The 26,611-nt window shown below is 42.6% G+C and overlaps 1 protein-coding gene across 4 annotated transcripts in view; it reads left to right on the forward strand.

The window, feature by feature from the left end:
* The first annotated feature begins 1,293 nt into the window (after positions 1–1,293).
* LOC142287691 (interleukin-5 receptor subunit alpha-like) overlaps positions 1,294–26,611 on the forward strand; it is a 101,194-nt gene continuing 75,876 nt past the window's right edge. For 2 of the 4 annotated variants that reach the window (XM_075333460.1, XM_075333461.1), the window contains exons 1-3: positions 20,373–20,460; positions 22,831–22,939; positions 26,207–26,263. In XM_075333460.1, coding sequence (XP_075189575.1) covers positions 22,861–22,939; positions 26,207–26,263 — 136 coding nt within the window. In that variant the 5' untranslated portion in view covers positions 20,373–20,460; positions 22,831–22,860. Of the gene's footprint in view, positions 1,311–20,372; positions 20,461–22,830; positions 22,940–26,206; positions 26,264–26,611 lie in introns of those variants that run through there. The other 2 variants (XM_075333462.1, XM_075333463.1) reach the window with 2 other exon arrangements.

Raw genomic sequence — 26,611 nt, forward strand, 5'->3', positions numbered from 1 at the left:
GTGTTCCTATGCTTTAGGGTTTAGCATAGGCCTAGGTAGTCAGTGCAGTAGCGGTGCGACCTGGTTAGCAAAGGCCAGAGATATATTAGAACAGAGTAGTTGATAACTCTCCATATTCGTAGTTTTTTTTGTGAGTTTTGGACTGAAAAGGGCCCACAAACTGTCCTGGCACAGGGGCCCTTTTCTGTCTATGTCTTCCAGTGAGCAGATCAACCTGAGGAGGATCGCGTTTAAGTCGAACATTCCTGAAATGTGCAATGACAGAAAAATTTGAACATTTTGCAATTCGATTTGCGGTTAGTAGAAAAAAAAATTTCAAGCAAAATTTCACACATTGCTAAAGCATCAGATACCGGGCTAATGTCAATTTTAATTACTATATGGGCTTCACTATAATGTTCTGCAACTATAACATCTTATGGATTATCATAACAAACAGTGGTGTTCAGTACATGGACCATCACAGATCAGCAGTTCTCAGAGAAGCACAGTGTGTAAGGCAGAAGTTTTCCATCTTTAGGCTGCACGGCCACGATTAGGGTTCATGGCGTTTTGGATGCAGCATATTTCAGCTGTGTCCAAAATGCTGCATTGTACAGTACAAGAAGAGTGGATAGGATTTCTAGAAATCCCATGCCCCCTGGGGGTGTACTGCCCACAGGAAGGAGCCCAGGATAGGGGACATATATATTCGGATGGGGGACATGTATATTAGGATGGGAACATATTTACTAAGATGGGACAAGAATGGGGGACATTTATCAGGATGGGGGACATATCCACCAGGACGGGGGCATATATACCAGGATGGTGGACATATTTATGAGGAAGTAACCCAGGATGGGGTACATTTGAACAGGATGAAGGACATTACTGCATAATGGGAGGAGGGCAGCTTGTATGTCTTTAAGGGTTTAGAACTCTAAATGTATATATTAATATTCATACATCGGACTAACATTGGAGGGGGGGCAGGTCTAAATTTTGCACAGGGCCCATCGATGTCTAGTTATGCCACTGGTGATAAACCACTATATCCCAGAGTTTATTTTATCAGTGTGTCTAGCATGAAAATCACAACATGCTAAACTAACAGGATAAAACATTAAATTGAGCTAAGCTATATAACCACAAAAAGTTAAAATGAGGAAGAAAGAAAAAGAAATGTATAAAATGATGACCACAGAATGAAGACAAAAAACTCAGTTCAGATTGGCTGCTGGTATTACAACACTGTCTTTGCTGAACAAATGCAATTTTAGTGATCAGTCATTTCTCCATTCATACAACTATACGACAGAGTGGACAATGTAAGTGTCTCAATGGGTAATAGTAAAACTTTAGTATAACATAAATATCTATAAGTCGTTTAAACAAGAATAAAAAAAAAAATCAGTTGTGGCTGAATGGGATTCTGTGGACTGGTTGAATAGTTGAATAATGCAAGGTTTAGTTTATTGTGTAGTTTGTGTTATTACTCTTGATATTATTTAAATCCATGTTTTTGCTCGTGCTGCCTGCCTAATCAATAGGGGGATCTAAGTGTTCTCAGATGCTTAGTTTAAGCTTCAGTATTCATTCTGAGGTCATTGAATCAGGTGATTTGTGAATAAGTGGAGAAGAAAAATCGTCCTTAACGTTCTGGTTGTCCTTCACATAGAAGTATATTCACACCACTGATCAGGAATTGCTTCATCCATAAATATCAATGATTTAGATATGAATTGTATACAGGTTATATTTACTGGATACATTTGATCAACAGTAGAGTTGAGCGCGGTTCGCGGTTCGTGGTTCTCCAGTTCGCGGCTCGAGTGATTTTGGGGGCTGTTCGAGATCGAACTAGAACTCGAGCTTTTTTGCAAAAGCTCAATAGTTCTAGATACGTTCGAGAACGGTTCTAGCAGCAAAAAGCAGGGCTTTTTACAGCTACAGTGTGCAGGAGCCATCGCTGGCAGCCTGCCAGAAGCTGGTAACCAAGATAAACATCGGGTATCCAAGCAAAGCGCTTTGGTTAGTAACCCGATGTTTATCCTAGTTACGTGCAGGAAGCCCACACTTCCCCGCTCAGCTCGCTCCGCCCCCTCCTGCCCACGGCATGTACACATACATACACACACACACACACACACTCTGCACACATGGTCCCGCTCGGCTTACCTGCGGTGATGAAGTCCCGCCATCCCGACCTCAGCGCTGTCACTGTCCTCCATGGCCGCTGCTTGTCACATCACCTCTCGCTTCCGACCCGAGACTGACTAACGGTGACGTCACGGGCCTCTCGCGATGCTTGGCTGTGAAGGCGGCGGTCATTGAACTCAGTGACAGGTGTTGTCAGTGTGCTGGAGATCAGCGCAGGTAATGTACCTCGCTGACAGCAGCACTTGTCATCCCCTGCAGTGACCTGGGCTGACCCATTGATGTTAGTTCAGGTCACTGCATTGCTCTCCCAGCCAATGGGGAACATTCTGCTCTTCATTGACTGGGACAGTCTGGATCGTCATGGCAACCCCTTGGATTACACCAGACCTGGATTTGTTTTTCTTTCTAATAAATTGGTTAAAGAGGGAATGTTTTGGGGAGTGTTTTTTCAAATAAAAATGTGTTTGTCGTCTATTTTTTTTATTACTGACTGGGTTGGTGATGTCGGGTATCTGATAGACGCCTGACCTCACCAACCCCAGGGCTTGATGCCAGGTGACATTACACATCTGGTATTAACCCCACATATTACCCCGTTTGCCACCGCACCAGGGCGCGGGATGAGCTGGGGCGAAGCACCAGGATTGGCGCATCTAATGGATGCGCCACTTCTGGGGCGGCTGCGGCCTGCTATTTTTAGGCTGGGGAGAGTCCAATAACCATGGACCTCCCTAGTCTGAGAATATCAGGCCCCAGCTGTCTGCTTTACCTTGGCTGGTGATCCAATTTTGGGGGACCCCTACATGTTTTTTTTTTTTAATTATTTATTTCATTTAAAATAACAGCGTGGGGTGCCCTCAGTTTTGGATTACCAGCCAAGGTGAGGTTGCCAGCTGTGGTCTGCAGGCTGCAGCCGTCTGCTTTACCCTAGCTGGCTACAAAACTAGGGGGAACCCTACGTCATTTTTTTTTTTTTCATTTTTTTGGCTAAATACAAAGCTAAGCACCCCTTAGTGCCACATGAAAGGCACCAAAGGGTGCAAAATTACAAAATGCAGGAGAGTGGGACATTATGTGTCTTTCTGCCATTATAATGACAGAAAAGACTGATATGAAGTGCACAAGCACAAGAAAATCACCAGAGCGCTCTACGCTGTGAAAAGCAGTAGAAAATGGCACTGGAGTGAACATGTGACCGCCTCATGTAGGATGAAGCTATGGATCCTGGGTAAATTTATGCATTTACCCTCCTTCAGTTTTTTTGCAGTACACAAAAAAAGCGGAAGGCACACGGATGACAAACAGATGACATACGGACCATCTATGAAACGGAAACAGATGCCACACGGATGCACCCGTGAAAAAAAACGGACTGTTTTTTGCAGACCGCAAAAATGGATCGGTCGTGTTAATGTAGCCTTATTCTGATCTGCCGTTTATAAACAGCAGGCAGAAATAAGTGAATGACGCCCCCCGGCGTCAGAAAATCTCCGGGGTTTCAGGGCTAGCTGAGACCCTGGAGATCATGATTCAGGACGGTTTTTCCGGTCCCCGCTCACGTGATCACAGGTATACACCGTACAGCGATGATCACGTTACAGTAAATGACAGCGCCGGTAAAAAATTATTTATCTCCCATCTGGCATGAACAAACACTTCTTCTCGACTTCTTCTCCACTTCTTCTCCACTTCTTCTCCACTTTTTCTCCACTTTTTCTCCACTTTTTCTCCACTTTTTCTCCACTTTTTCTCCACTTTTTCTCCATTTTTTTCTCCATTTTTTTCTCCATTTTTTTCTCCACTTTTTCTCCACTTTTTCTACATTTTTTCTCCACTTTTTCTGCACTTTTTCTCCACTTTTTCTCCATTTTTTCTCCACTTTTTCTCCACTTTTTCTCCACTTTTTCTACATTTTTTCTACACTTTTTCTCCACTTTTTCTACACTTTTTCTACACTTTGTCTCCACTTTTTCTCCACTTTTTCTCCATTTTTTCTCCACTTTTTTTTCACTTTTTCTCCATTTTTTCTCCACTATTTCTCCATTTTTTCTCAACTTTTTCTCCACTTTTTACTCCACTTTTTCTCCACTTTTTTCTCCACTTTTTCTCCATTTTTTTCTCCACTATTTCTCCATTTTTTCTCCACTTTTTCTCCACTTTTTCTCCACTTTTTCTCCACTTTTTCTCCATTTTTCCTCCACTTTTTCTCCACTTTTTCTCCACTTTTTCTCCACTTTTTCTCCACTTTTTCTCTTATTTTTCTCTTATTTTTCTCCACTTTTTCTCCACTTTGTCTCCACTTTGTCTCCATTATTTCTCCATTTTTTTCTCCACTTTTTCTCCACTTTTTCTACATTTTTTCCTCCACTTTTTCTCCACTTTTTCTCCACTTTTTCTCCACTTTTTCTCCACTTTTTTCTCCACTTTTTCTCCATTTTTTTCTCCACTTTTTCTCCACTTTTTCTCCACTTTTTCTCCACTTTTTTCTCCACTTTTTCTCCACTTTTTTCTCCACTTTTTTCTCCACTTTTTCTCCACTTTTTCTCCATTTTTTCTCCATTTTTTTCTCCACTATTTCTCCATTTTTTCTTAGGTTTTTCTCCACTTTTTTCTACACTTTTTCTACACTTTTTCTCCAATTTTTCTCCACTTTTTCTCCATTTTTCCTCCACTTTTTCTCCACTTTTTCTCCATTTTTTCTCCACTTTTTCTCCACTTTTTCTCCACTTTTTCTCCACTTTTTCTCTTCTTTTTCTCCACTTTTCCTCCACTTTTTCTCCACTTTTTCTCCACTTTTTCTCCATTTTTTTCTCCACTTTTTCTCCGCTTTTTCTCTATTTTTTCTCCACTTTTTCTCCACTTTTTCTCCACTTTTTCTCCACATTTCTCCACTTTTTCTACATTTTTTTCTCCACTTTTTCTCCACTTTTTCTCCACTTTTTCTCCATTTTTCCTCCACTTTTTCTCCACTTTTTCTCCACTTTTTCTCCATTTTTTTCTCCACTTTTTCTCCACTTTTTCTCCACTTTTTCTCTTCTTTTTCTCCACTTTTTCTCCATTTTTTCTCCACTTTTTCTCCACTTTTTCTCTATTTTTTCTCCATTTTTCCTCCGTTCTTTTTCTATGGTCGGTCTACCCATTAGCTCTGCCATGCATAGTGTAGCTCTACACCTACTGCACATGTTACTTTATGATTGACATCTCTTTCGTACCAGAGCTGTCTAAGCCTACTCTGACCCCATATTTGTCATTACTATATTGTCCTTGTACTGTATTATGACATTTGTATCATGTGTTTCATTTCTTGCTGTGTTGCAATTTTTTGCTGCATCCCAATTGTACCTCTACATTGTTCGAGTTTATGTTATTGTTCTCTCACTCTTATGTGATACTGATTATTGTCATTTTTCAGGATTACATGCAGATAAGTCCAATCTGACGAAGGCTCAGGCCGAAACGTCATTTGTAACTTGTTTTGGACAAAAACATATATGCTTATGAAAAAAAATTTTTTCTTAATACGAACCAATAAAGAGTGATTTTGCATTACTATCCGTTGTGACTTACTGACTTAGTCTGGGAGATTTAGAGTGCCGAGGTTACTCACTAATTTTATCTATTATTACCTCTGAGTACCTATATACCAGTGAGCAGAGCTTCCTCTACAGTTGTTCTCCTGATTAGGCATGCCCTTACCTCATGAGCAGGGCATTGCAGCTTTGGTAGCAACCATTACGACATGGACTCTGCTGCTGTGGACCCGGGGAGAGTGAGTGCAGATTCATTGCACCCACACTCCTCACATGAAGGGTCCGCACTCCTAGAAAATGGGGGATACGTTCCCTGAGTGTCTCCCCCCCATATTCTAGACGGTCCAGAGTCGTCGTGGGACCCCTTTATTTTTTTTCTTACAATAAATTGGTGAAAGAGGAAATGTTTTGGGGACTGTTTTTTCAAATACATTTCTTTTGTCGATTTTTTTTTTGTTAGTACTGACAGTTTATGATGTTGGGTATCTAATAGACGCCATGACATCACAAACTGCTGGGCTTGATCTCAGGTGACTTTACAGCTAGTATCAACCTGATTTATTACCCCGTTTGCCACTGCACCAGGGCACGGGATGAGCTGGGGTGAAGCGCCAGGATTGGCGCATCTAGTGGATGCGCCACGTCTGGGGTGCCTGCGGCCTGCTATTTTTAGGCTGTGAAGGCCCAATAACTATGGACCTTCCCACCCTGAGAATACCAGACCACAGCTGTCCGCTTTACCTTGGCTGGTGATCCAATTTGGGGGGGACCCTACTTTTTTTGTGTAATTATTAATATTTAGAAAATAATTATAAAAAAAGAGCCTGGGGGGACCTCCACATTGGATCCCCAACCACAGTAAAGCTGCCAGCTGTGGTTTTCAGGCTACAGCCATCTGCTTTACCCTAGCTGGCAATCAAAAATGGGGGGAACCAACGTCATTTTTTTTAACTATTTTTTAAATAGAAAAAATTAATGGGCTTCCCTGTATTTTGATTGCCAACCAAGGTAACGGCAGGCAGATGGGGGTGGCAACCCATAGCCGTCTGCTTTATCTGCGCTGAGAATCAAAAATACCGCGGAGCGCTACGTCATTTTTTTTAAAGATTTATTTTTACAGCACTGTGATGTCCAGCAATCAAAATACAGGGAAGCCCATTTTATTTTTAGTTATTTAAATAAATAATTAAAAAAAATATATATGGGCTCCCGCTGCATTTTTTGTATTGCTAGCTAAGGGTAATTCAAGCAGCTACTGGCTGCTAACCCCCACTGCTTGGTGTTACCTTCACTGGCAATGGAAAATCCAGGGAAGCATTTTTTATTTTTTTTGCCAAAAAACTACAAAAAAAGGACGTGAGCTTCGCCATATTTTTGTATGTTAGCCAGGTATAGCAGGCAGGTGCTGGAAGAGTTGGATACAGCGCCAGAAGATGGCGCTTCTATGAAAATGCCATTTTCTGAGGCGGCTGCAGACTGCAATTCGCAGCAGTGGGGCCCAGAAAGCTCAGGCCAACCTATGCTGCGGATTCCAATCCCCAGCTGCCTAGTTGTACCTGGCTGGACACAAAAATGGGGCGAAGCCTACGTCATTTGTTTTCTAATTATTTCATGAAATTCATGAAATAATAAAAAAAGGGCTTCCCTTTATTTTTGGTTCCCAGACGGGTACAAATAGGCAACTGGGGGTTGGGGGCAGCCGTACCTGCCTGCTGTACCTGGCTAGCATACAAAAATATGGCGAAGCCCACATAATTTTTTCAGGGTGCAAAAAACTTCTGCATACAGTCCTGGATGGAGTATGCTGAGCCTTGTAGTTCTGCAGCTGCTGTCTGTCTGTATGGAGAAGAGCAGACAGCAGCTGCAGAACTACAAGGCTCAGCATACTCCATCCAGGACTGTATGCAGAAGTTTTTTGCCCACCAAAAAAATGACGTGGGCTTCGCCATATTTTTGTATGCTAGCCAGGTACAGCAGGCAGCCACGGGCTGCCTCCAACCCCCAGTTGCCTATTTGTACCCGGCTGGGAACCAAAAATATAGGGAAGCCCATTTTTTTTAATTATTTCACTTATTTCATGAAATAATTAAAAAACAAATGATGTGGGCTTCGCCCCATTTTTGTGTCCAGCCAGGTACAACTAGGCAGCTGGGGATTGGAATCCGCAGCACAGGTTAGCCCGAGGTTTCTGGGCGCCTATGCTGCGAATTTCAGTCCGCAGCCGTCCCAGAAAATGGCGCTCTCATAGAAGCGCCATCATCTGGCGCTGTATCCAACTCTTCCAACAGCCCTGGAGCCGGGTGGCTTGTTGAGTAATCATGAGTTAATACTGGCTTTGTTTTACTAGCCAGTATTAAGCCAGAGATTCTTAATGTTAGGCACGTTTGACCCGGCCATTAAGAATCTCCAATAAAGGGTTAAAAAAAAGTCACCAAACAGAGAAAAAATACTTTAATAGAAATAAATACACAGACACATTAGAGACTCCATCTTTATTACCCCCTGTCAGCCCAATAAATCCCTAATAAACCTTGATGAGCTGTGGCACCTCATTCTCACTACAATCCTCACTAGTGTAGTAGTTGTGACGATTGTAGTGAGGATGAGGTGCCCCAGCCCATCACTTGATGAGCTGGGGCACCTCATCCTCACTACAATCCTCACTAGTGTAGTAGTAGTGACGATTGTAGTGAGGATGAGGTGCCCCAGCCCATCATGGGCTGGGGCACCTCATCCTCACTACAATCCTCACTAGTGTAGTAGTAGTGACGATTGTAGTGAGGATGAGGTGCACCAGCCCATCATGGGCTGGGGCACCTCATCCTCACTACAATCCTCACTACAATCGGGAAGCAGCGTGCAGCCTTCACTCCGTGAGTGATCAGTGCTGCTAGCGGTAACAGCGGTAACGCTGACAGACGCGTTACCATAGCAACGGTGCTCCCGGAGCCACGGTTAGTGGTGACGTCACCGCTAACTGCGTTGCTATGGCAACGGTGATCTCCGTTAATGACCGGCTGTGTCAGCCGGTCCCTAACGGAATGGGGAGTCGACCGTGTGCTAGAGCATATCGCCGGTACACGGCGATACACAAATGTGCACCGTGTACCGGAGAGATGCACTCGCAGGTCCTACATGACGCGTCATAGTCATGTGACCAGTCTGTAGCCAATGAGATAATAGCCACGTGACTGGTCACATGGCTATTTTGACGTCACGATAGGTTCTGCTTCTCTGCTGGCAGTGCCGGTCACCGGGAGGATTCAGCGATCATCGGATGGAATAGCGGCAGGAGACAGAGTGCAGGAGGGATCGCGGGGACCGGTAAGTGTTATGGCAATGTTTATTTACTGTATGTGTACATTTATAATGCATTTTTATGTGTTTGTGATTGCCTCCCATTATAGCCTATTGGTTCGAGTTCGGTTCGTCGAACGTTCGACGAACCGAACTCGAACGGGAGCTCCGTGTCGGCGAACCGCCTCGAGACGAACCGCGACCGGTTCGCTCATCTCTATTTAACAGTAACGATCGTTTTACATCCTCAGACGTCTCCTCAAGGCTTGAATGAAGCAGCTCTTGGTGACTGCTGTGTATGGTATAAACTTCTATGTGAATAACCTTATTGGATCTTCCTTATCGTGACCGAGCACCACCACTTGATATATACAGAAACCTGTGAATCTGGGTTGCCAACTGTCCAGAAATTCCCTGTCAGTATAAAAATAAGGCACTTTTTAGCTCTGTCCATAAAAAAAAGTAAGGTGTTTGTGATTTTTTTTTTTTATTTTGGCTGTAGTTAGCATTATTTTATAGTGAATGCAGTTGGTCTTCATATAGTAATTATGGGCTGTAGACATGGATCACTTACTATCATTATAATTTACTATGGCGGCACGGTGGCTCAGTGGTTAGCACTGCAGTCTTGCAGCGCTGGGGTCCTGGGTTCAAATCCCACCAAGGACACTATCTGCAAGGAGTTTGTATGTTCTCCCTGTGTTTGCGTGGGTTTCCTCCGGGTACTCCGGTTTCCTCCCACACTCCAAAGACATACAGATAGGGACTCTAGATTGTGAGCCCCAATGGGGACAGTGTTGCCAATGTATGTAAAGCGCTGTGGAATTAATAGCGCTATATAAATGAATAAAATTATAATTATTATTATTTATAATGTGTCGGTAAAATATATTGTTTGTCCCTCATTTTTCCATAAACTGTCCAGAAAAAGAAAAAAGTTTGAGTGGGCAATCTTGTTGTGAAAAATACTGTCAGATGGCGTACCAATGTATTTTGTATTGATTACTAACTCCCCTTTTTGTTATTCTTTACATTCTTTTTATATTTTGAAACTTGGGAAATTGATAAGATTTTCTTTACTTTAATCTGTGCATTATTGATGCCCATCTGGAGCAGGTGCTCCAGAATGAATACTGTAGCTGGGGCAGATCAGAGCATGTTTTCTACCTGGAAGTTCATGTTAAAGATCACATGTCCATTAATCATCAATTAGAACGGGTCCTGCTGAGATTCTTTAGCAAAAACGTTGTGCAAACATAACTTTCTAGTACTATATTAAAAAAATGATTTTTACAGGATCTGGGTTTTTTTTAACATGGAAATCTATGGAAAATGGAACCATTAACAGATTGCCATTTAGCCATGTATTTTTCTTTAATTTGTAAAGGATCCATTTTTTTCTTACTGGACCAGTTTCAAATGGAAGATAAATAGCAATCAGTTAACCCCTTCACGACCGAGGACGTACCCGTATGTTCTAAATCATGAAGGGGTAATCACCGCCGGGTCTGCACATGTCTGCTGATTTGAATAGTGGACATGTGCGGCTAACAGGTGCAGGTGGATCCACGATCCACCCACACCTGTTAACCCATTGGATGACGCTGTCAAAATATGACAGCGCAATTTAAATGGCCACGACAGGGTAATCGCCTTTCCCCACCGCCATCGGAGGCCCCGTGATCTGATCACGGGGAGCCGATGGTTGCCATGGTAATGACATGTCATGTGATGACTCATGTTGCTATCCTGATGCATTTCCTGTTAGAGCTGACAGAGCAGCGACTGTAACAGGAACAATGCATTTCTGCTGATCAGAGCTATGCAGCTTTGATCAACAGAAATGAACCAGCAATCAGACAGCTGATCCTTATAGTTCCCTAGGGAGACTAGTAAAATTTTAAAAAAGTAAATAAAAAGTTTTAAAAAAAATTAAAAAAAACCTAAAAGTTCACATCACCCCCCATTCACCCCATTGAAAATTAAATGGTTACAAAAATAAAAGATATACACATATTTGGTATTGCCGCATTCAGAAATGCCCCCTCTATCAAAATATAAAATCAATACACCTGATTGGTAAACGGAGTAGTGGCAAAAAAATTCCAAACGCCAAAATTACGGTTTTTGGTCATCGCAAATTGTGCGCAAAATGCAATAACAGATGATCAAAACATAGCATTTGAACAAAAATGGCACTATTAAAAACATCAGCTGAAGACGCAAAAAATAAGTCATCACTGAGCTCCATACCCCAAAAAATGAAAACGCCACAGGTTGCGGAAAATGGTGCAAACAGTTCAGAATTTTTTTTAACACCTTAGATAAAAGTAAACCTATACATTTGGTATCTATAACTCGTACTAACCTGAGGCATCACACTAACACATCAGTTTAACATATAGTGAATAAAATACCTCATAAACAATAGTGCAATTACACTTTTGTTTTGCAATTTTTACGCACTTTTTTTGCCGTTTTCCAGTACACTATATGGTAAAACTAATTGTTTCATTTAAAGGTACAACTCGTCCTGCAAAAAAACAAGCCCTTATATGGCAAGATTGATGGAAAAATAAAAAAGTTAAGGCTCTCAGAAGAAGGGGAGCAAAAACCAAAAATAAAAACGGAAAGTCGCCTGGGGTGAAGGGGTTAACGAATCTGGTTTTCATAGACTCCCATGTTAAAAAAAAAACGGATCCTGCAAAAATATTTTTTTTAAAATGGACAAAAAAGTTGTGTATGCATAAGTTTTTTGCCACCAGATTGCTGCTGGATCCATTTTAAGGGGTACTTTGCACGCTGCGACATCGCTAGCCGATGCTAGCAATGCCGAGCGCAATAGTACCCGCCCCGTCACACATGCGATATCTTGTGATAGCTGCCGTAGCGAACATTATCGCTACGGCAGCTTCACACGCACTTACCTGCTCTGCGACGTCGCTCTGGCCGGCGACCCACCTCCTTCCTAAGGGGGCGGGTCGTGCAGCGTCACAGTGACGTCACACGGTAGGCGGCCAATAGAAGCTGAGGGACGGAGATGAGAGGGACGTAAACATCCCGCCCACCTCCTTCCTTCCGCATTGCCGGTGGACGCAGGTAGGAGATGTTCCTCGCTCCTGCGGCTTCACACACAGCTTCGTACCGACATTATGGAAATGACCGACGCTACACAGATCACCAATTTAGGACGCTTTTGCGATCGTTTATCGGCGCATCTAGGCTTTACACGTTGTGACGTCGTTACTGGCGTCGGATGTGCGTCACTTTCAATTTGACCCCGACAATATCGCAGTAGCGATGTCGCAATGTGCAAAGTACCCCTAAGAGAGTGCTCACACGAGCATTGAAATCAGACGAGTGCAATGCGAGAAAATCTCGCATTGCACTCTGACCAATGTTAGTCAATGAGGGAGAGCAGATGGTCAGCTTTTCTCGCATCCAGATTCTGGATGCGAGAAAAGTAGCAGCATGCTGCGATTTTCTGCGAGAGCTGTATCACTCGCACTCATTCACTTGAAGAGATACATTGGCCTGAACTCGTATGTTATCCCAGTGCAGTGCGATATATGCACAGTCTGACAATGGAGGAGATGGGGATTAACCCCTCCCTCTCCTCCACAGCGCCCACCCTCAGCTTCACAGCTGTGACCAAAACGCAAGATCAGGTCACGGTCGCATGACCCTCAGCTTACGCTTGCAGCAGAACCTGAGCCGGGGGTCCTTAGCATATCACATCCAATGCTCTTGCATCGCATGCCATACACTCGTGTGAGTCCAGCTTAACAGATGATTACTGGACATGTGAACTTATCCAAAGAGAATGCTCCCTTAGGGCTGCTTCTCACTTGCGAGTTTCTCGCAGTAGAGCAATGCTACAAAATCTCGCATTTGGAATCGGACACGTCTGTCAATGATTCAGCTCGCATTTGCGATTTTTTTCTCAGTCCAAATCGGACCGAGAAAAAAATCGCAGCATGCTGCTTTTTTGCGAGTTTCTCGCACCATTTGTCCCAATGATTTCCTATGGAAGGGGATTAAAAGTAGGATCAAACACGCGCACCAGCGTTCACATTTGCGAGTGTGGCAGGAACTACGCTCATTAAATATTCTACAGATGAATGTGACATCACATTCCCAAAGGTAAAATAAATGACACAAGTGTAATCAATTTAATGTAGTTAAGATGTTGCAGGAAACTAGCATCGCAATCGCGACACACACGCGAGCAAAATCATTAATTTATTCAAAAAAAGGATCGCAGTTGCATTGCACTCGGACCTAACGTGAACTAAAATCAGCCGAGTTTTTTTCAGCCCAGTCGGACCGATTTTACTCGCATAGATGTGTTTCCAGCCTTAGCAGTCAGTGGAATAAATATAAAGCTTGGAGAGTTAGTAGCAGCAAGCAGCTGGGTTAGGCCTTGCTCCCAATTGCAATTAAAAAAAGAGAGTGAAAGCAGATAAAAATTAGCTTGCACTCGCAGCAATGTTATTTGATGACGCAGTGTCCATCTGCAAGTTTTTTTTCAGCTGTAATCAGGTCGCCTATATCGCATGAGACTCACCACTACAAGTCACCCATGGACTTCCATTGGTGAGTTTAGTGTGATATATGCACATAAGTTCCCAGACAAAACCCTCCTGGGAACCAATAAAAATATATATATATATATATAGAGAGATAGATAGATAGATAGATAGATAGATAGATAGATAGATAGATAGATAGATAGATAGATATCCTGCTGCTATATAAAGTATGTCCCAAACCCCTATATACCATATTTTGCAGTGTATAATAAGACTAGGCGTATAAGAAGACCCACAACTTTTCCAGTTAAAATACAGAGTTTGGGATATACTGCATATACACAAGTATAAGCCGAGGACCCTATTTTACCACAAAAAAAACCTGGAAAACCTTATTGACTTGAATATAAGCCTAAGGTGGGAAATGGAGCAGCTACTGGAAAATTTCAAAAATAAAAATAGTTCCCAATAAAATGTAATGTGTCCCATCTTTGTTCCCCCCTTGTAGTAATGGGCCCATCCTTGTACCCCTTCCTTGGGCCCTCTAGTAATGTCCCCATTGTTTAGTAAGGTGCCCTGCAGTAATGTGCTCATTGTTTAGTAATGTCCCCTGCAGTAATGTGCCCATTGTTTAGTATTGCCCTCCTCGGGAAGTATTTTTTTAAATAAAGTATTTTTGTATGTTTTTTTTCTTTTGACTTACTGGGTTTGTAATGGGGGTGACTGATAAACACCTTTACATTACTAACACCAGGGCTTGATTCCCGCAGACACTAAATGTGGCGCCCCTGAGGTGCCAGGTGCCACAGGGTATTGCACCCAGTAACAGGTGCAGTGCTAATTTTGGGTTCCTGGAAGACCAGTGCCGGTAAACACACACAAATCTACCTTTTTTTCCCCAGACTGGATAACAGGCTAGGGCTGGGTTTGATGGTTGCCCACATATAGTTGGGACCATCCAAGCCTCTAGTCAGAAACCCGGAAAGGGGGCGGGGCTAGTTACTGTAGACGACAGTAGACTGACATCTTGACGCAGAGTCAGTAAGACAGTGAGTCGGTGGAAGTCAGACAGTCAGCACGTGTGAATTGGTCTGTTGAACTAAATGAGTATGGTCGCCGGGAGAGTACATTGTGAGTACTCATGGGACTGAACACCGGCGGGGTGCAGAGCCCTAGTTCAGGAAGATGCTTCAAGCTTACCTGATAAATCTGCCCAGTGAGGGAATCCTTAGGGTTCCTCACCAACGTTAGTGTCCGACGCACAGCAGCAAAGAGGGAGCCCAAGGACTGAGACAGAAGTCCACCCCAAGAGAGATTCAAGCTGCCTGCCATACGGGCCAGGACTGTGACAATAGGAGGGGACCTCAAAATGATCCAGGCCTTGGGGACCCACCAATTACAGAAGGATGCATGGAAGTAAAGCTCACCAGATCACCACACCAGCACTGGAACAAAAGGAATACCGGATTACCTGAGGCCCAGATTGGTAGAGACCAGCACCAGCCGAGTTGCAGCTCCACTGAACCAGTGAGTAAAGAACAAGTTAACCCACAGCTCCTGTGTTGTCTGAATTCTTCCTGCATCTCTTTTACCAACTTTCACCATACTACAACCACCATTACTTCCCCCTGGGGCTCAGCTCTACTTGCGGAGGGTCATAACATCCAAGCTGCTTAATACCACAAGCCCCAGCAGCGAGAGACGTTGTAGCGGCGGATTTCCTCACTTAGCCGCATACCGCAAGTGGCGTCACAAAAAACTTTATTATTATTTTTCCATAAAACTTTTCCCCCTTTTTTAAGCGACCCCCAGGGTCACGGAACCGGTCATCGGCCAGTAACCGTGACGTGTCCCTCTGATCCCAGGCCCGGGACCGAGTACCCCAAGGCCCTGGGGTGGGTCACTAAACAGCTAATATCAACTCCAAAAACCATTACCCCAATTGCCACTACACCAAGGCAATCGGGAAGAGCTGAGGCGAAGGACCAAAATTGGCGGGCTATTACTTTTAGTGTGGGAAGGGCCCAGTAAACGTGGACCTTCCTGGCCTGATAATACCAGCCAGCAGCTGTCTGCTTTACAATTGCTAGTTACCAAAAATAGGGGCAACCCACATTGTTTTGGTAATTATTTATTTAGTAGGCTGAACAGGGCTAATCACCCTTTAGTGCCACATGAAAAGCACTTAAGGGTACAAGTGTATAATATGTATAGTAGGGGAGTTGTGACATTATATAGATGCAGGATATCTATCATTCTGTTTATCAGTTAGATTTGAATGCTTTATTATTTCTGACAGCTAGCAAGAATTTACATTATTAGTATTCCGATGTTAAAAACGCATTGCATACGGATGGCATACGCATGTCATACGGATGCTAGGCAAGAAAAAAAAAATCACACACTCGCATAGCACTCACATTACATACGTAATAACACATTTTTCAGGATGAATATTGGAGCGACTATTTATTCGCTAGTGTGAATGAAGCCTGAAGGCCCCGTTACACGCTACGATTTATCTGATGATCTCATTAGCGATGTGACACACCCAGATCGTAGTTACGATTTGCCGAGATCGCTCATAGGTCGTTTATTAGTGGTCACACATACACATCTCACAAACGACGCTAAATAGTTCAGCGATATATTGTTTGACCAAGGCGGTCATGTGGATGTTGTTCGTCGTTGGCAGGGTGTCAAACGTACCAATATGTCTGCTGCTTTCTAAACGATGAACAATATTTTGAAACTGAACGATTTTCAACCTATTTGCGATCGTTCGGAGTCGCTCATAGGTGTCACACGCAACGACATCGCTAACGATGTAGGATGTGCGTCACGGAATCCGTGACCCCAACGACATATCGTCAGATAAATCGTAGCGTGTAATGCCGCCTTTAGGCTTAAGGCTACTTTACACACTGCGATATCGGTCCCAATATCGCTAGTGTGGGTACCCGCCCTCATCTGTTGCGCGACACGGGCAAATCGCTGCCCGTGCCGCACAACATCGCCCAGACCCGTCACACATACTTACCTGCCCGGCGACGTCGCTGTGACCGGCGAACCGCCTCCTTTCTAAGGGGGCGGTCTGTGCGGCGTCACAGTGACGTCACTGAGCGGCCGCCCAATAGCAGCGGAGGGGCGGAGATGAGCGGGACGTAACATCCCGCCCACCTCCTTCCTTCCGCATAGCGTCCGGGACGCAGGTAAGGAGAGCTTCCTCGTTCCTGCGGCATCACACGGAGCGATGTGTGCTGCCGCAGGAACGAGGAACAACCTCGTTACTGCTGCAGTAACGATTTTTGAGAATGAATCCCCATGTCACCGATGAGCAATTTTGCACGTTTTTGCAACGATGCAAAATCGCTCATCGGTGTCACACGCAGCGGCATCGCTAATGCGGCCGGATGTGTGTCACCAATTCCGTGACCCCAACGAGTTCGCATTAGCGATGTCATAGCGTGTAAAGCCCCCTTTAGACTAGGTTCAAATGTCCAGTAATAATCCATTAGAATGGATCCAGCAGCAATCCATTGGCAAAAATGATTTGCAGACACAACTTTTTTTGTCCATTTTTAAACAACTTATTTCAGTTGGATCATTTTTTTAACATTGCATTTAACAGTGCATGTAAAATGGATTCCTTAATGGATTGCTAGTTATTGTGCATTTGAACCTGATCCAGTATGTAAAAAATGGATCCTTTACAATTGAAGGAAAACTTGATGGATAATTAACAGATCCATTTTCCATTCAATGTTGAGAAAAAAATGTATCCAGCTGAAATCAGTTATGTAAAAACAGTCAATAAAGTTGTCTGCACAACTTTTTGTGCTAACGGATTGCTGCTGGATCCATTCTAACAGATCATTACTGAATGTATGAACTCAGAATTAAAAGGAAGCATATCTGGAAAAAAAAATTATTGTCAACAATTAGAACAATGGCAAAAACATTTAATGTATATTTTGCCCGGGATCATCTAATATAGTATAAATCTGAGTGTATGTGTGTGTGTGTGTGTATGTATGTATGTATGTAAGTGTGTATGTCTGCTAAAGGAATCCGCACCGTCACATTTACAATAACGAAATTTGGCACAGCATCCCATGGGACTCAGGGAACGTCATAGACTATGTTTTGATGGGAAAATTTAACCCCGTGCTGTACAGTTACTCTCCAAAAAACCTGCCTCCATTAAAGTCAATGGAGCTGCGAGCTATTAGGTTATTAATGGGAGCTGTGATTGGTTGCTATAGGAACAAAATAAATTGTTAGTATAAGAAGTATATGTGTGAGGTAATAAGATGTCAGTGGGGAGACGGATACAGACAGAGAGAGAGACAGAGAGAGAGACAGACAGTCAGAGACAAAGGCAGACAGATATAGACAGACAGGGAAAGAGACAGGTAGACAGGAAAAGAGACAAACAGAGAGACAGAGACAGACAGGGAAAAAAACAGGCAGACAGGGAAAGAGACAGAGAGAGAGACAGACAGAGACAGACAGGGAAAGAGACAGAAAGGGAAAGAGACAGGGAAAGAGACAGGAAAGAGACAGGAAAGAGACAGAGACCAGTAAAAAGACAGGGAAAGAGACAGAGACCAGTAAAGAGACAGGGAAAGAGACAGAGACCAGGAAAGAGACAGGAAAGAGACAGAGACCAGTAAAAAGACAGGGAAAGAGACAGAGACCAGTAAAGAGACAGGGAAAGAGACAGAGACCAGTAAAGAGACATGGAAAGAGACAGAGACAAGTAAAGAGACAGAGAAAGAGACAGAGACAGACGGGGAAGGAGACAGACGGGGAAGGGGACAGACGGGGAAGGGGACAGACGGGGAAAGAGACAGACGGGGAAAGAGACAGAGACAATGAAAGAGACAGAGACAAGGAAAGAGACAAGGAAAGAGGCAGAGACAAGTAAAGAGACAGAGACAAGTAAAGAGACAAGGAAAGAGGCAGAGACAAGGAAAGAGGCAGAGACAAGTAAAGAGGCAGAGACAAGTAAAGAGACAGAGACAAGTAACAGAGACAAGTAAAGAGACTGAGAAATAGACAGAGACAGACAGGGAAAGAGACAGATAGGGAAAGCGACAGATGGGGAAAGATACAGATGCGAAAAGAGAAAGACCAGGAACGAGACAGACCGGGAACGAGACAGACCAGGAACGAGACAGACCAGGAACGAGACAGACCAGGAACGAGACAGATGGGAAACGAGAGAGACGGGAAACGAGAGAGACGGGAAACGAGAGACGGGGATCAAGACAGACGGGGAAAGAGACAGACGGGGAATGAGACACACCTGGAATGAGACACACCTGGAACGAGACACACCTAGAATGAGACAGATGGGGAAAGAGACTGACAGACAGAGAGAGACACACACAGAGATGGAGAGAGACACACACAGAAAAAGAGAGAGACAAAGAGAGACTGATACAGAGACAGACAGAGAAATTGATACAGGCAGACAGACACACAAAGACAGACACACAAAGACAGACACACAAAGACAGACGCACAGAGACAAACACACAGAGACAGACAGACATAGACTGGGAGAGAGACAGAGAGACAGTTACTATCCCGGGCAACGCCCGGGTACTACAGCTAGTATAATACAAAACCGGAAAATTTATCCCAAGCTGTATTAAAATAAAATCTTTATGTTAAGTATAAAAAAATAAGGGATGACAAAAACAAGAACCCCTAAGACAAAGATAGAAAAATCAGACAACTCATATTTGGAAACATGCAAAACGTATGCCGTCCCACCAATAACAAGGAGGTAATAAGGGTCTAGGATGTTTTCACTTCGTGGTTAGGAAGGTGACAGTTTTTTGAGGGTTAACTCAGGCCCTTAATACCTCCTTATTATTGGTGAGACGGCATATGTTTTGCGTGTTTCCAAATATGTTTTGTGTTGTCTAAATTTTCTATTTTTGTCTTAGGGGTACTAGTTTTTGTCATCCCTTACTTTTTTATACTTACCAATAAAGGTTATATTTTATTACAGCTTGGGGTAATTTTTCCGGTTTAACAACAATTAGAACAAAGTAAACTTTAGATGCACGCTTTGCAGAATATATCTCATATTATAAGATTAGATACATGGCTCAGTTTAGTGTAGCTTACATGATAGAACAAGATACATGGTTCTGCGAAATGTATCACGTTAGGGATACATACACAAATCAGTGCAGTGTATCACATATGATAGAATTAGATACATAGCTCAGAGAATTGTGTCACACATGATCAGATTCAATACATAAAATGAAAGAAATGACTTCTCTTTCTTACTGACAAATGTCAACAGGTGCAAACTGAATATGTAACATAGTCTGTCAAATAAACAGCTGCATTCTTATAACATTAAGATATGCAAACAGTGAATACAGCAATTTGGACATGCATTGCTGTTAAGGAAATGTATTTAAAGATTGAGACACTTAGCACATAAAAAAGGTCAGTTTTATGTGAGTCCAACAGCCAGCAACAAGGTGTTTCTCTTTTTGCTGGGTCCCTACCTATAATGCCTCTACCCAGACTGAAAAAGCCTGTAAGCGTTTTTTAGAGTAGGTTTCATGTTCAGTATGCACCTGTTCACATTTGTCTGTTAGGAAGTGCAGTCATTTTTTTTTTTCATTAAAGATTATAGGATCATGCCTTCTGACTGAGCACTCCTTTCCCACCAGCTTAACGTGATTTTTAATTTCCTATTAGCAGGTTCCTGTCTGCACCATAAAATTGTAGGCTTTTTCAGTAAGAGGGGGTGGAAATGATTCTTAAAAAAGGAAGGTTACTTCTGTGTTTGTGACACTAAGCAAAGTTGGTTGATTTTGCAATGATGTTACTTTCAGAATAAAACACCCTTAAGGATACTGCTTTGCCTCGCAGTAGAAGAATAACCCAGCTAGTTGTCATGGGAGAGGTATAATGCATGAAAGGTAAGCCAGTAACTTTTATAATGGATTCTATGTTTAGGGTGATGGACAGAATAATTTTGGTTGCTGCCGAATGGTTGCTCTATCCCTGGGGCAAAGGTTTGGTATGCAGTGAAACTGGTGGATAAATTACAGTGGAGGGTGCTGTTGATGTCTTTATTCACATGGGAGCCAATGACAAAAGAAGTAATATGTAAAAGGTCAATAAGTATAAGTTACTATATTTAGGCTAAAAGGAAAGACCTCCAAGTTGCATTTTTGGGAGTAGTGCCTCTGCCATGCACAACGCAAAAGCCAGCATAAACTTATGAACTTAAGTCCATAGTTTATTTTGATGTAGGGCAGAAAAAATTAGTTTCCACAGTACTGAACTGACTTTTCATTGAGGTTCAAACTGTATTCTGAAGATAACTTGCACTGAATAGAATGGGTTTTTTGTGCTGTGGGTGAGATAATTTTGACAGGTGGCAATGTTTTCAAATTACCATAGTTATGAATGGAAAGGACAAGGGAGAAAATATAGTGGTAGACAGCATAGAAAGAGTAGTCAGACTATATTGGTGGGTAAAGAGACAAGTTGTAGGGGGAGAGTTAATGGTAGTGGATACAAAGATCCCTGTGTTGTATCTCTGGTGTGCTGACAATTCTTGGTTGTTGGTTTATAAGTTTTGTACACTTTCCTCACGAATTATTGTTATTGTTTACATCAAGACTGCTTATAAAACTGGCACATTCAACAGGTAACCCTGGCACAGCAGCCTAACTAATGAACTGAGGTGGGCTTTCAGGAGTGCTGAGTGGAGATGGAAGATTTCCCATTCCTACGAACACTTCATTGCACACAAACAATCCCTCACCAATTTCAAGTCCACACTCACTGATGCAAAACAAACCTACATCTCATCTTTCATAACCTCCCTGTTTCACAACCCTAGGCAGCTATTCAACACCTTCAAATCTTTCCACCATTCCCATATACCTCCTCCCTCTCCTCTCATCTTAGCCAAAGACTTTGCCTCATTCTTCAAACAGAAGATTGTCAATATCAGAGATAGCTTTGACCTATAGTCCTCCTAAATACTCCGCTCTCTTCCTCTAAAATGAGCTTCTCCAACAGTGCAGAAGAGAAACATTCCTCTCTACTCTCCAGATCACATTTCACCACCTGTGCACTCACCACAGTCTTAATCCCAACCCTTAGACACTAGACCTCAACACTATTACCCAGTCAGCATAGGGCAGCTGAAACACGATTTGTCGAAGGCAACAAGAGGTGCCCTAAGTAAAGACCATTAAAAAATATACTTTTTTTGTTTATTTAAAATACCAATTTTAAAAAAAGACGGATAAGGTGTAATTATTAGGTTAAATCATCTTCTAACACTCTTGCACCCATCCAATCTATCCTAATCTCTGTTGCCTGATTAATCCACCTCTCCCTCAGATATTCCCCAGCCTCTCCACTTTGCCAATCCATTCACTTTCTTCCGATTGCCCAAAACTCTTAGTTGAAAACCCCATCCTTGACATACAAAGCCAGTCACAACCTATCTCCTCCATACATCTGTGACCTAGTCTCCATCTACCTAACTGAACGCAACCTCAGTTCCTCACAAGATCTCCTTGTTTACTCCTCTCTTATCTCCTCTTCCCACAATTGCATACAATATTTCTCCTGCGCATCCACCATATTCTGTGACTCTCTTTTACAACATTTCAGATTCTAACCTACAAAAAAAATATTTTATTCCACTCTGCATCCACTATGGCATCATATGTTCAGTTCAACATTAAAAATGTGGTGAAAGACTCTCTTCAAATGAATAACTGTAACATGGGAATATCAGAATACTGTTTGGGGCTGTTTCAATGGAAGCCTCCAAAATGCTTGCTCACTCCACCATCTAAACATTGCTCATTTGTATTAAAATATATTTGATAGTGTTCTTCAGCTATCAAGCAAATATCTAAATTATATTTCCAGACTTAATGCCATAAATAACTAAACTTCTTCAAAAATGCCTCATCAAAAATGAGAAAACTCCTGCTTTTTCTGAAAATGGTATAATGTCCCTAAAATCCATCTTGGCATCAAATCTCAGCTCTTTGAGACTCTTGGGCTGTAATTCATCAAGACCGGCATTGTTTATGTCAGTCTTGATGAACGTCATCATGGAGTCGGATTCATTAATTTCCAGACTCAGATTTGGTTCCTTTGTTCAATATTGGCCTCATACAGTATTTGCTATGTCTGCAATGGTATGAAAATCAAAGAAAAGGTCCCTAAATTTGTAATTTTCAAAAGAAAATACCACTATAGACTGCCAGGAATGTAAAATAGACAACATTGTAATATTTACATTTTTTTTTTAGAAATTTTCAGATTTTTACAGAATAACAAAAATGGATTTTAGAATTTCCATTCAATTCATTTGCATACTGTTGCAGAGTGTTCGTTTGCATTTGTGCTGCAACCTTGCTGGTAAGTCTTTAAGTCTTATCGAAAGGTTTGTTTGATTTAAATGACTGTTATCATTATATTTGGTATCCATATAGGCTTTTTTCATGATGTTCAATGTATACTGAAAATGATTGGGGGGAAAATCATCAACAATGTTACTACTGCAAAATATTCATTTCTTTATCTGGAAAATTCAGATGGAAAATCCGCTATGTAGAGGCCTTTTGGGAACCTACCCAATGGGTCCCAAAATGTGATTGCCAGAGCATTGTAATATTGGATAAATATTGAAGAGGCTCATTAATAAGCTTTCCTTGCAGGGTATGACACTGTAAGGATATCCCATCTATGTATAGTCATGGAAAACCCCCTTACATCCAGCTATGATAATATAGTGGATCTCTACTAAGGAGAATAACATTCAAGAAAGAAATTTGTAGAAATTTAGATCCATAATAAGATACAAAGGTATTAAATACCAACATTGGGGGTATGTAGGGGCCAAAACTCACTTAACATGTTTAGGAAAAATGCTTCTATTACAATGGACCCAACCAGAAAATAGTTCCTTACAGGGCGGATATACTGAAACTTTGATAACTGTAGAATTTTTAAAGGGTTTGTCCATCTACACCGTCATACAAGCTGACTGACAAACTTTCAGTTAACTCTTTCTGCGTCCAGCAATAAACATTGCAATACAATTGCTATAGAAGGCACACGGTGCAACATTTTTGATTAAATACAAGTGCAAAAATTAATTTTAGCCCAAAATACAAGCCATTCAATAAAAAAAAGTTGTTCCCAAAAGGTAGGAAACCCCTTTAAGTATTGGCAAAAAGAGCCATGTTTGGAAATACTTGGTATTTGAAAGGATACATTTTAGGATACACATATAGCTACAGTATATCATAAAAGTAAGTACTGCCCCTCACAATTTCCTACATTTCTTATTATACATATTTTCATTTGACAACACTAATGATATGACACTTTGATACAATGTAAAGTAGTCTGTGTACAGCTCTAAATAACTCAACACACAGCCACTAATGTAAAAACTGCTGGCAACAAAAGTGAGTACACCCCTAAGTGAACATGGCCACATTGTGCCCAAAGTGTCAATATTTTGTGTGTTCACCATTTTTTATATATTTTCAAGGAGGGAATTATACTATCAGGTCATTTTTACCATATCGTGAACACGGTAAATATAAAATTAAATAAAAAAATAAAAGTGCAATATCTGTCAAAATGAATAGCGTCATTCAAAGGTATAACTCATCCCGCAAAAAAACCCCAATATGGCTATATTGACAGAAAAATAAAAATGTTATGGCTCTTGGAAGAAAGAGAGGAAAAAACAAAAAACACAAAATTGGCGGATGGCAATTCATAGCTGACATTAAGGCGGGCTTTGCACACTACGACATCGCAGGTGCGATGTCGGTGGGGTCAAATCGAAAGTGACGCACATCTGGCGTTGCAGTCGATATCGTAGTGTGCAAATCCTTTTTGATACGATTAACGAGCGCAAAAGCGTCGTTATCGTATAATCCGTGTAGGGTCCGACATTTCCATAATGCCGGTGCAGCGACAGGTACGATGTTGTTCCTCGTTCCTGCGGCAGCACACATCGCTGTGTGAGAAGCCGCAGGAGCGAGGAACATCTCCTACCTGCGTCCCGGCTGCAATGCGTAAGGACGGAGGTGGACGGGATGTTTACATCCTGCTCATGTCCGCCCCTTCGCTGCTATTGGCCGCCTGCCGTGACATCGCTGTGATGCCGCACGACCCGCCCCCTTAAGAAGGAGGCGGGTCGCCGGCCAGAGCGACGTCGCAAGACAGGTGAGTGCATGTGAAGCTGGCGTAGCGATAATGTTCGCTACGCCAGCAATCACAACGGGGGCGGGGACTATCGCGCTCGACATCACAGCATCGGCTTGCGATGTCACAGCGTGCAAAGTGCCCCTAAAGGTGGCTTTACACGCTACGAGATTGCTAAAGCTATCTCGTTGGGGTCACGGAATTTGTGACGCACATCCGGCCGCGTTAGCGATGTCTTGCATGTGACACCTATTAGCGATTTTGAATCGTTGCAAAATGTTCAAAATCGCTAATCGATGACATGCCCCCTTCTTCCCAATTATCGTTGCTGCTGCAGTAACGATGTTGTTCGTCATTCCTGCGGCAGCACACATCGCTAAATGTGAAACTGCAGGAACGAGGAACCTCACCTTACCTGCATCCCGCCAACAATGAGGAAGGAAGGAGGTGGGCGGGATGTTCGTCCTGCTCATCTCCGCCCCTCCACTTTGATTGGGTGGCCACTTAGTGACGTCACGGTGACGTCGAATGCACCTCCTCCTTGAGGGAGGGATTGTTCGGCAGTCACAGCGACGTCGCACAGCAGGTATATGTGTGTGACGCTGCCATAGCAATAATGTTCGCTACGGCAGCGATCACCACATATCGTTACAACGACGGGGGCGGGTGCTATCATGCTCGGCATCGCTAGCAATTTTAGCAATGTCACAGCGTGTAAAGCGGCCTTAACTTCATTTATTAGATATTTACCACTCCACCAGGGCAACTGGAGAGCCAAGGTAAAGTGCCAGGATTGGCGCATCTAATGAATGCACCACTTCTGGTGTTGCTGTGGCCTGTTATTTTTAAACTGAGGAGAGCCCAATAAGCATGGGCCTCCCCAGCCTGAGAATACCAGACCACAGCTGTCTGCTTTACCTTGACTGGTGATCCAATTTCCCTCCATGCTTTTTGTTTTAAATAATTTTATAATTTAAAATAACTGCATGTGGTGCCCTATGTTTTGTATCAAAATTGGGGGAACCACACGCCGCTTTTTTTAAATTATTTATTTAAATAATTTTAAAAAAAGCCGCATGGAGTCCCTCTTATTTTGATACACAGCCAATATAAGCACATAACTGGGGTCTGCAGCCTGTAACTGTATGCTTTATCTCTGCTGAGTATCATAATATGGGGGACCCTAAGACAATTTTATTTATATTTTATTTTTACACCACTATATATATATGCAGAAAGTGTCTTTGATTGCAAACAGTCAGACATGCTGTCATATAGGGTGGGGGTGCAGTCTGGCTGCAACCAATGACAGATACCAGGACTGCCAGTGGGCAGGGGAAGCAGTGCATATGTATGAGGGTAATGAGTGGCCCCAGAAGTTAACGCCATGTTGAAGACTGGCACGTATGATGCACCTGCTTTATTCTTATTTTCTTTCTTTTTTCTTTTCTTATTATCCAGATGGCCAAATCCAGTTAATTACCCAGAGTTTCCTGAGATCGTTGAACAGTGTAGTAGGTAACCCTTGCAGATCCGGACTTTTACAGTCTGGGTTTGCCCATCACTATTTGTAATATTTTTATTTATTTATTTATTTATACGGGAAAAACATAAATGACATACTGTATGTATGGCACACTGATAGAAAACACTGATGACACCAGTACTGATTTATCCCGTACATGTTTTATACGCATGTGTGAAGGGGGCCTTAAATGACAGTCAAACACTTGAAAACCTCCCCTCCTGACTTTACCTTAGACACTAGTTATGAGTGGACTTGGACTGTAAAAGTCCGGATCCGCACTGTTTCAAAGGTACGTGGGTGCCGGGCCCGGGCCCAGGATTCCTGGTATTTCATCTGAG

This window comes from Anomaloglossus baeobatrachus, chromosome 2 (genome assembly GCF_048569485.1).
Source record: "Anomaloglossus baeobatrachus isolate aAnoBae1 chromosome 2, aAnoBae1.hap1, whole genome shotgun sequence".
Taxonomy (NCBI): domain Eukaryota; kingdom Metazoa; phylum Chordata; class Amphibia; order Anura; family Aromobatidae; genus Anomaloglossus; species Anomaloglossus baeobatrachus.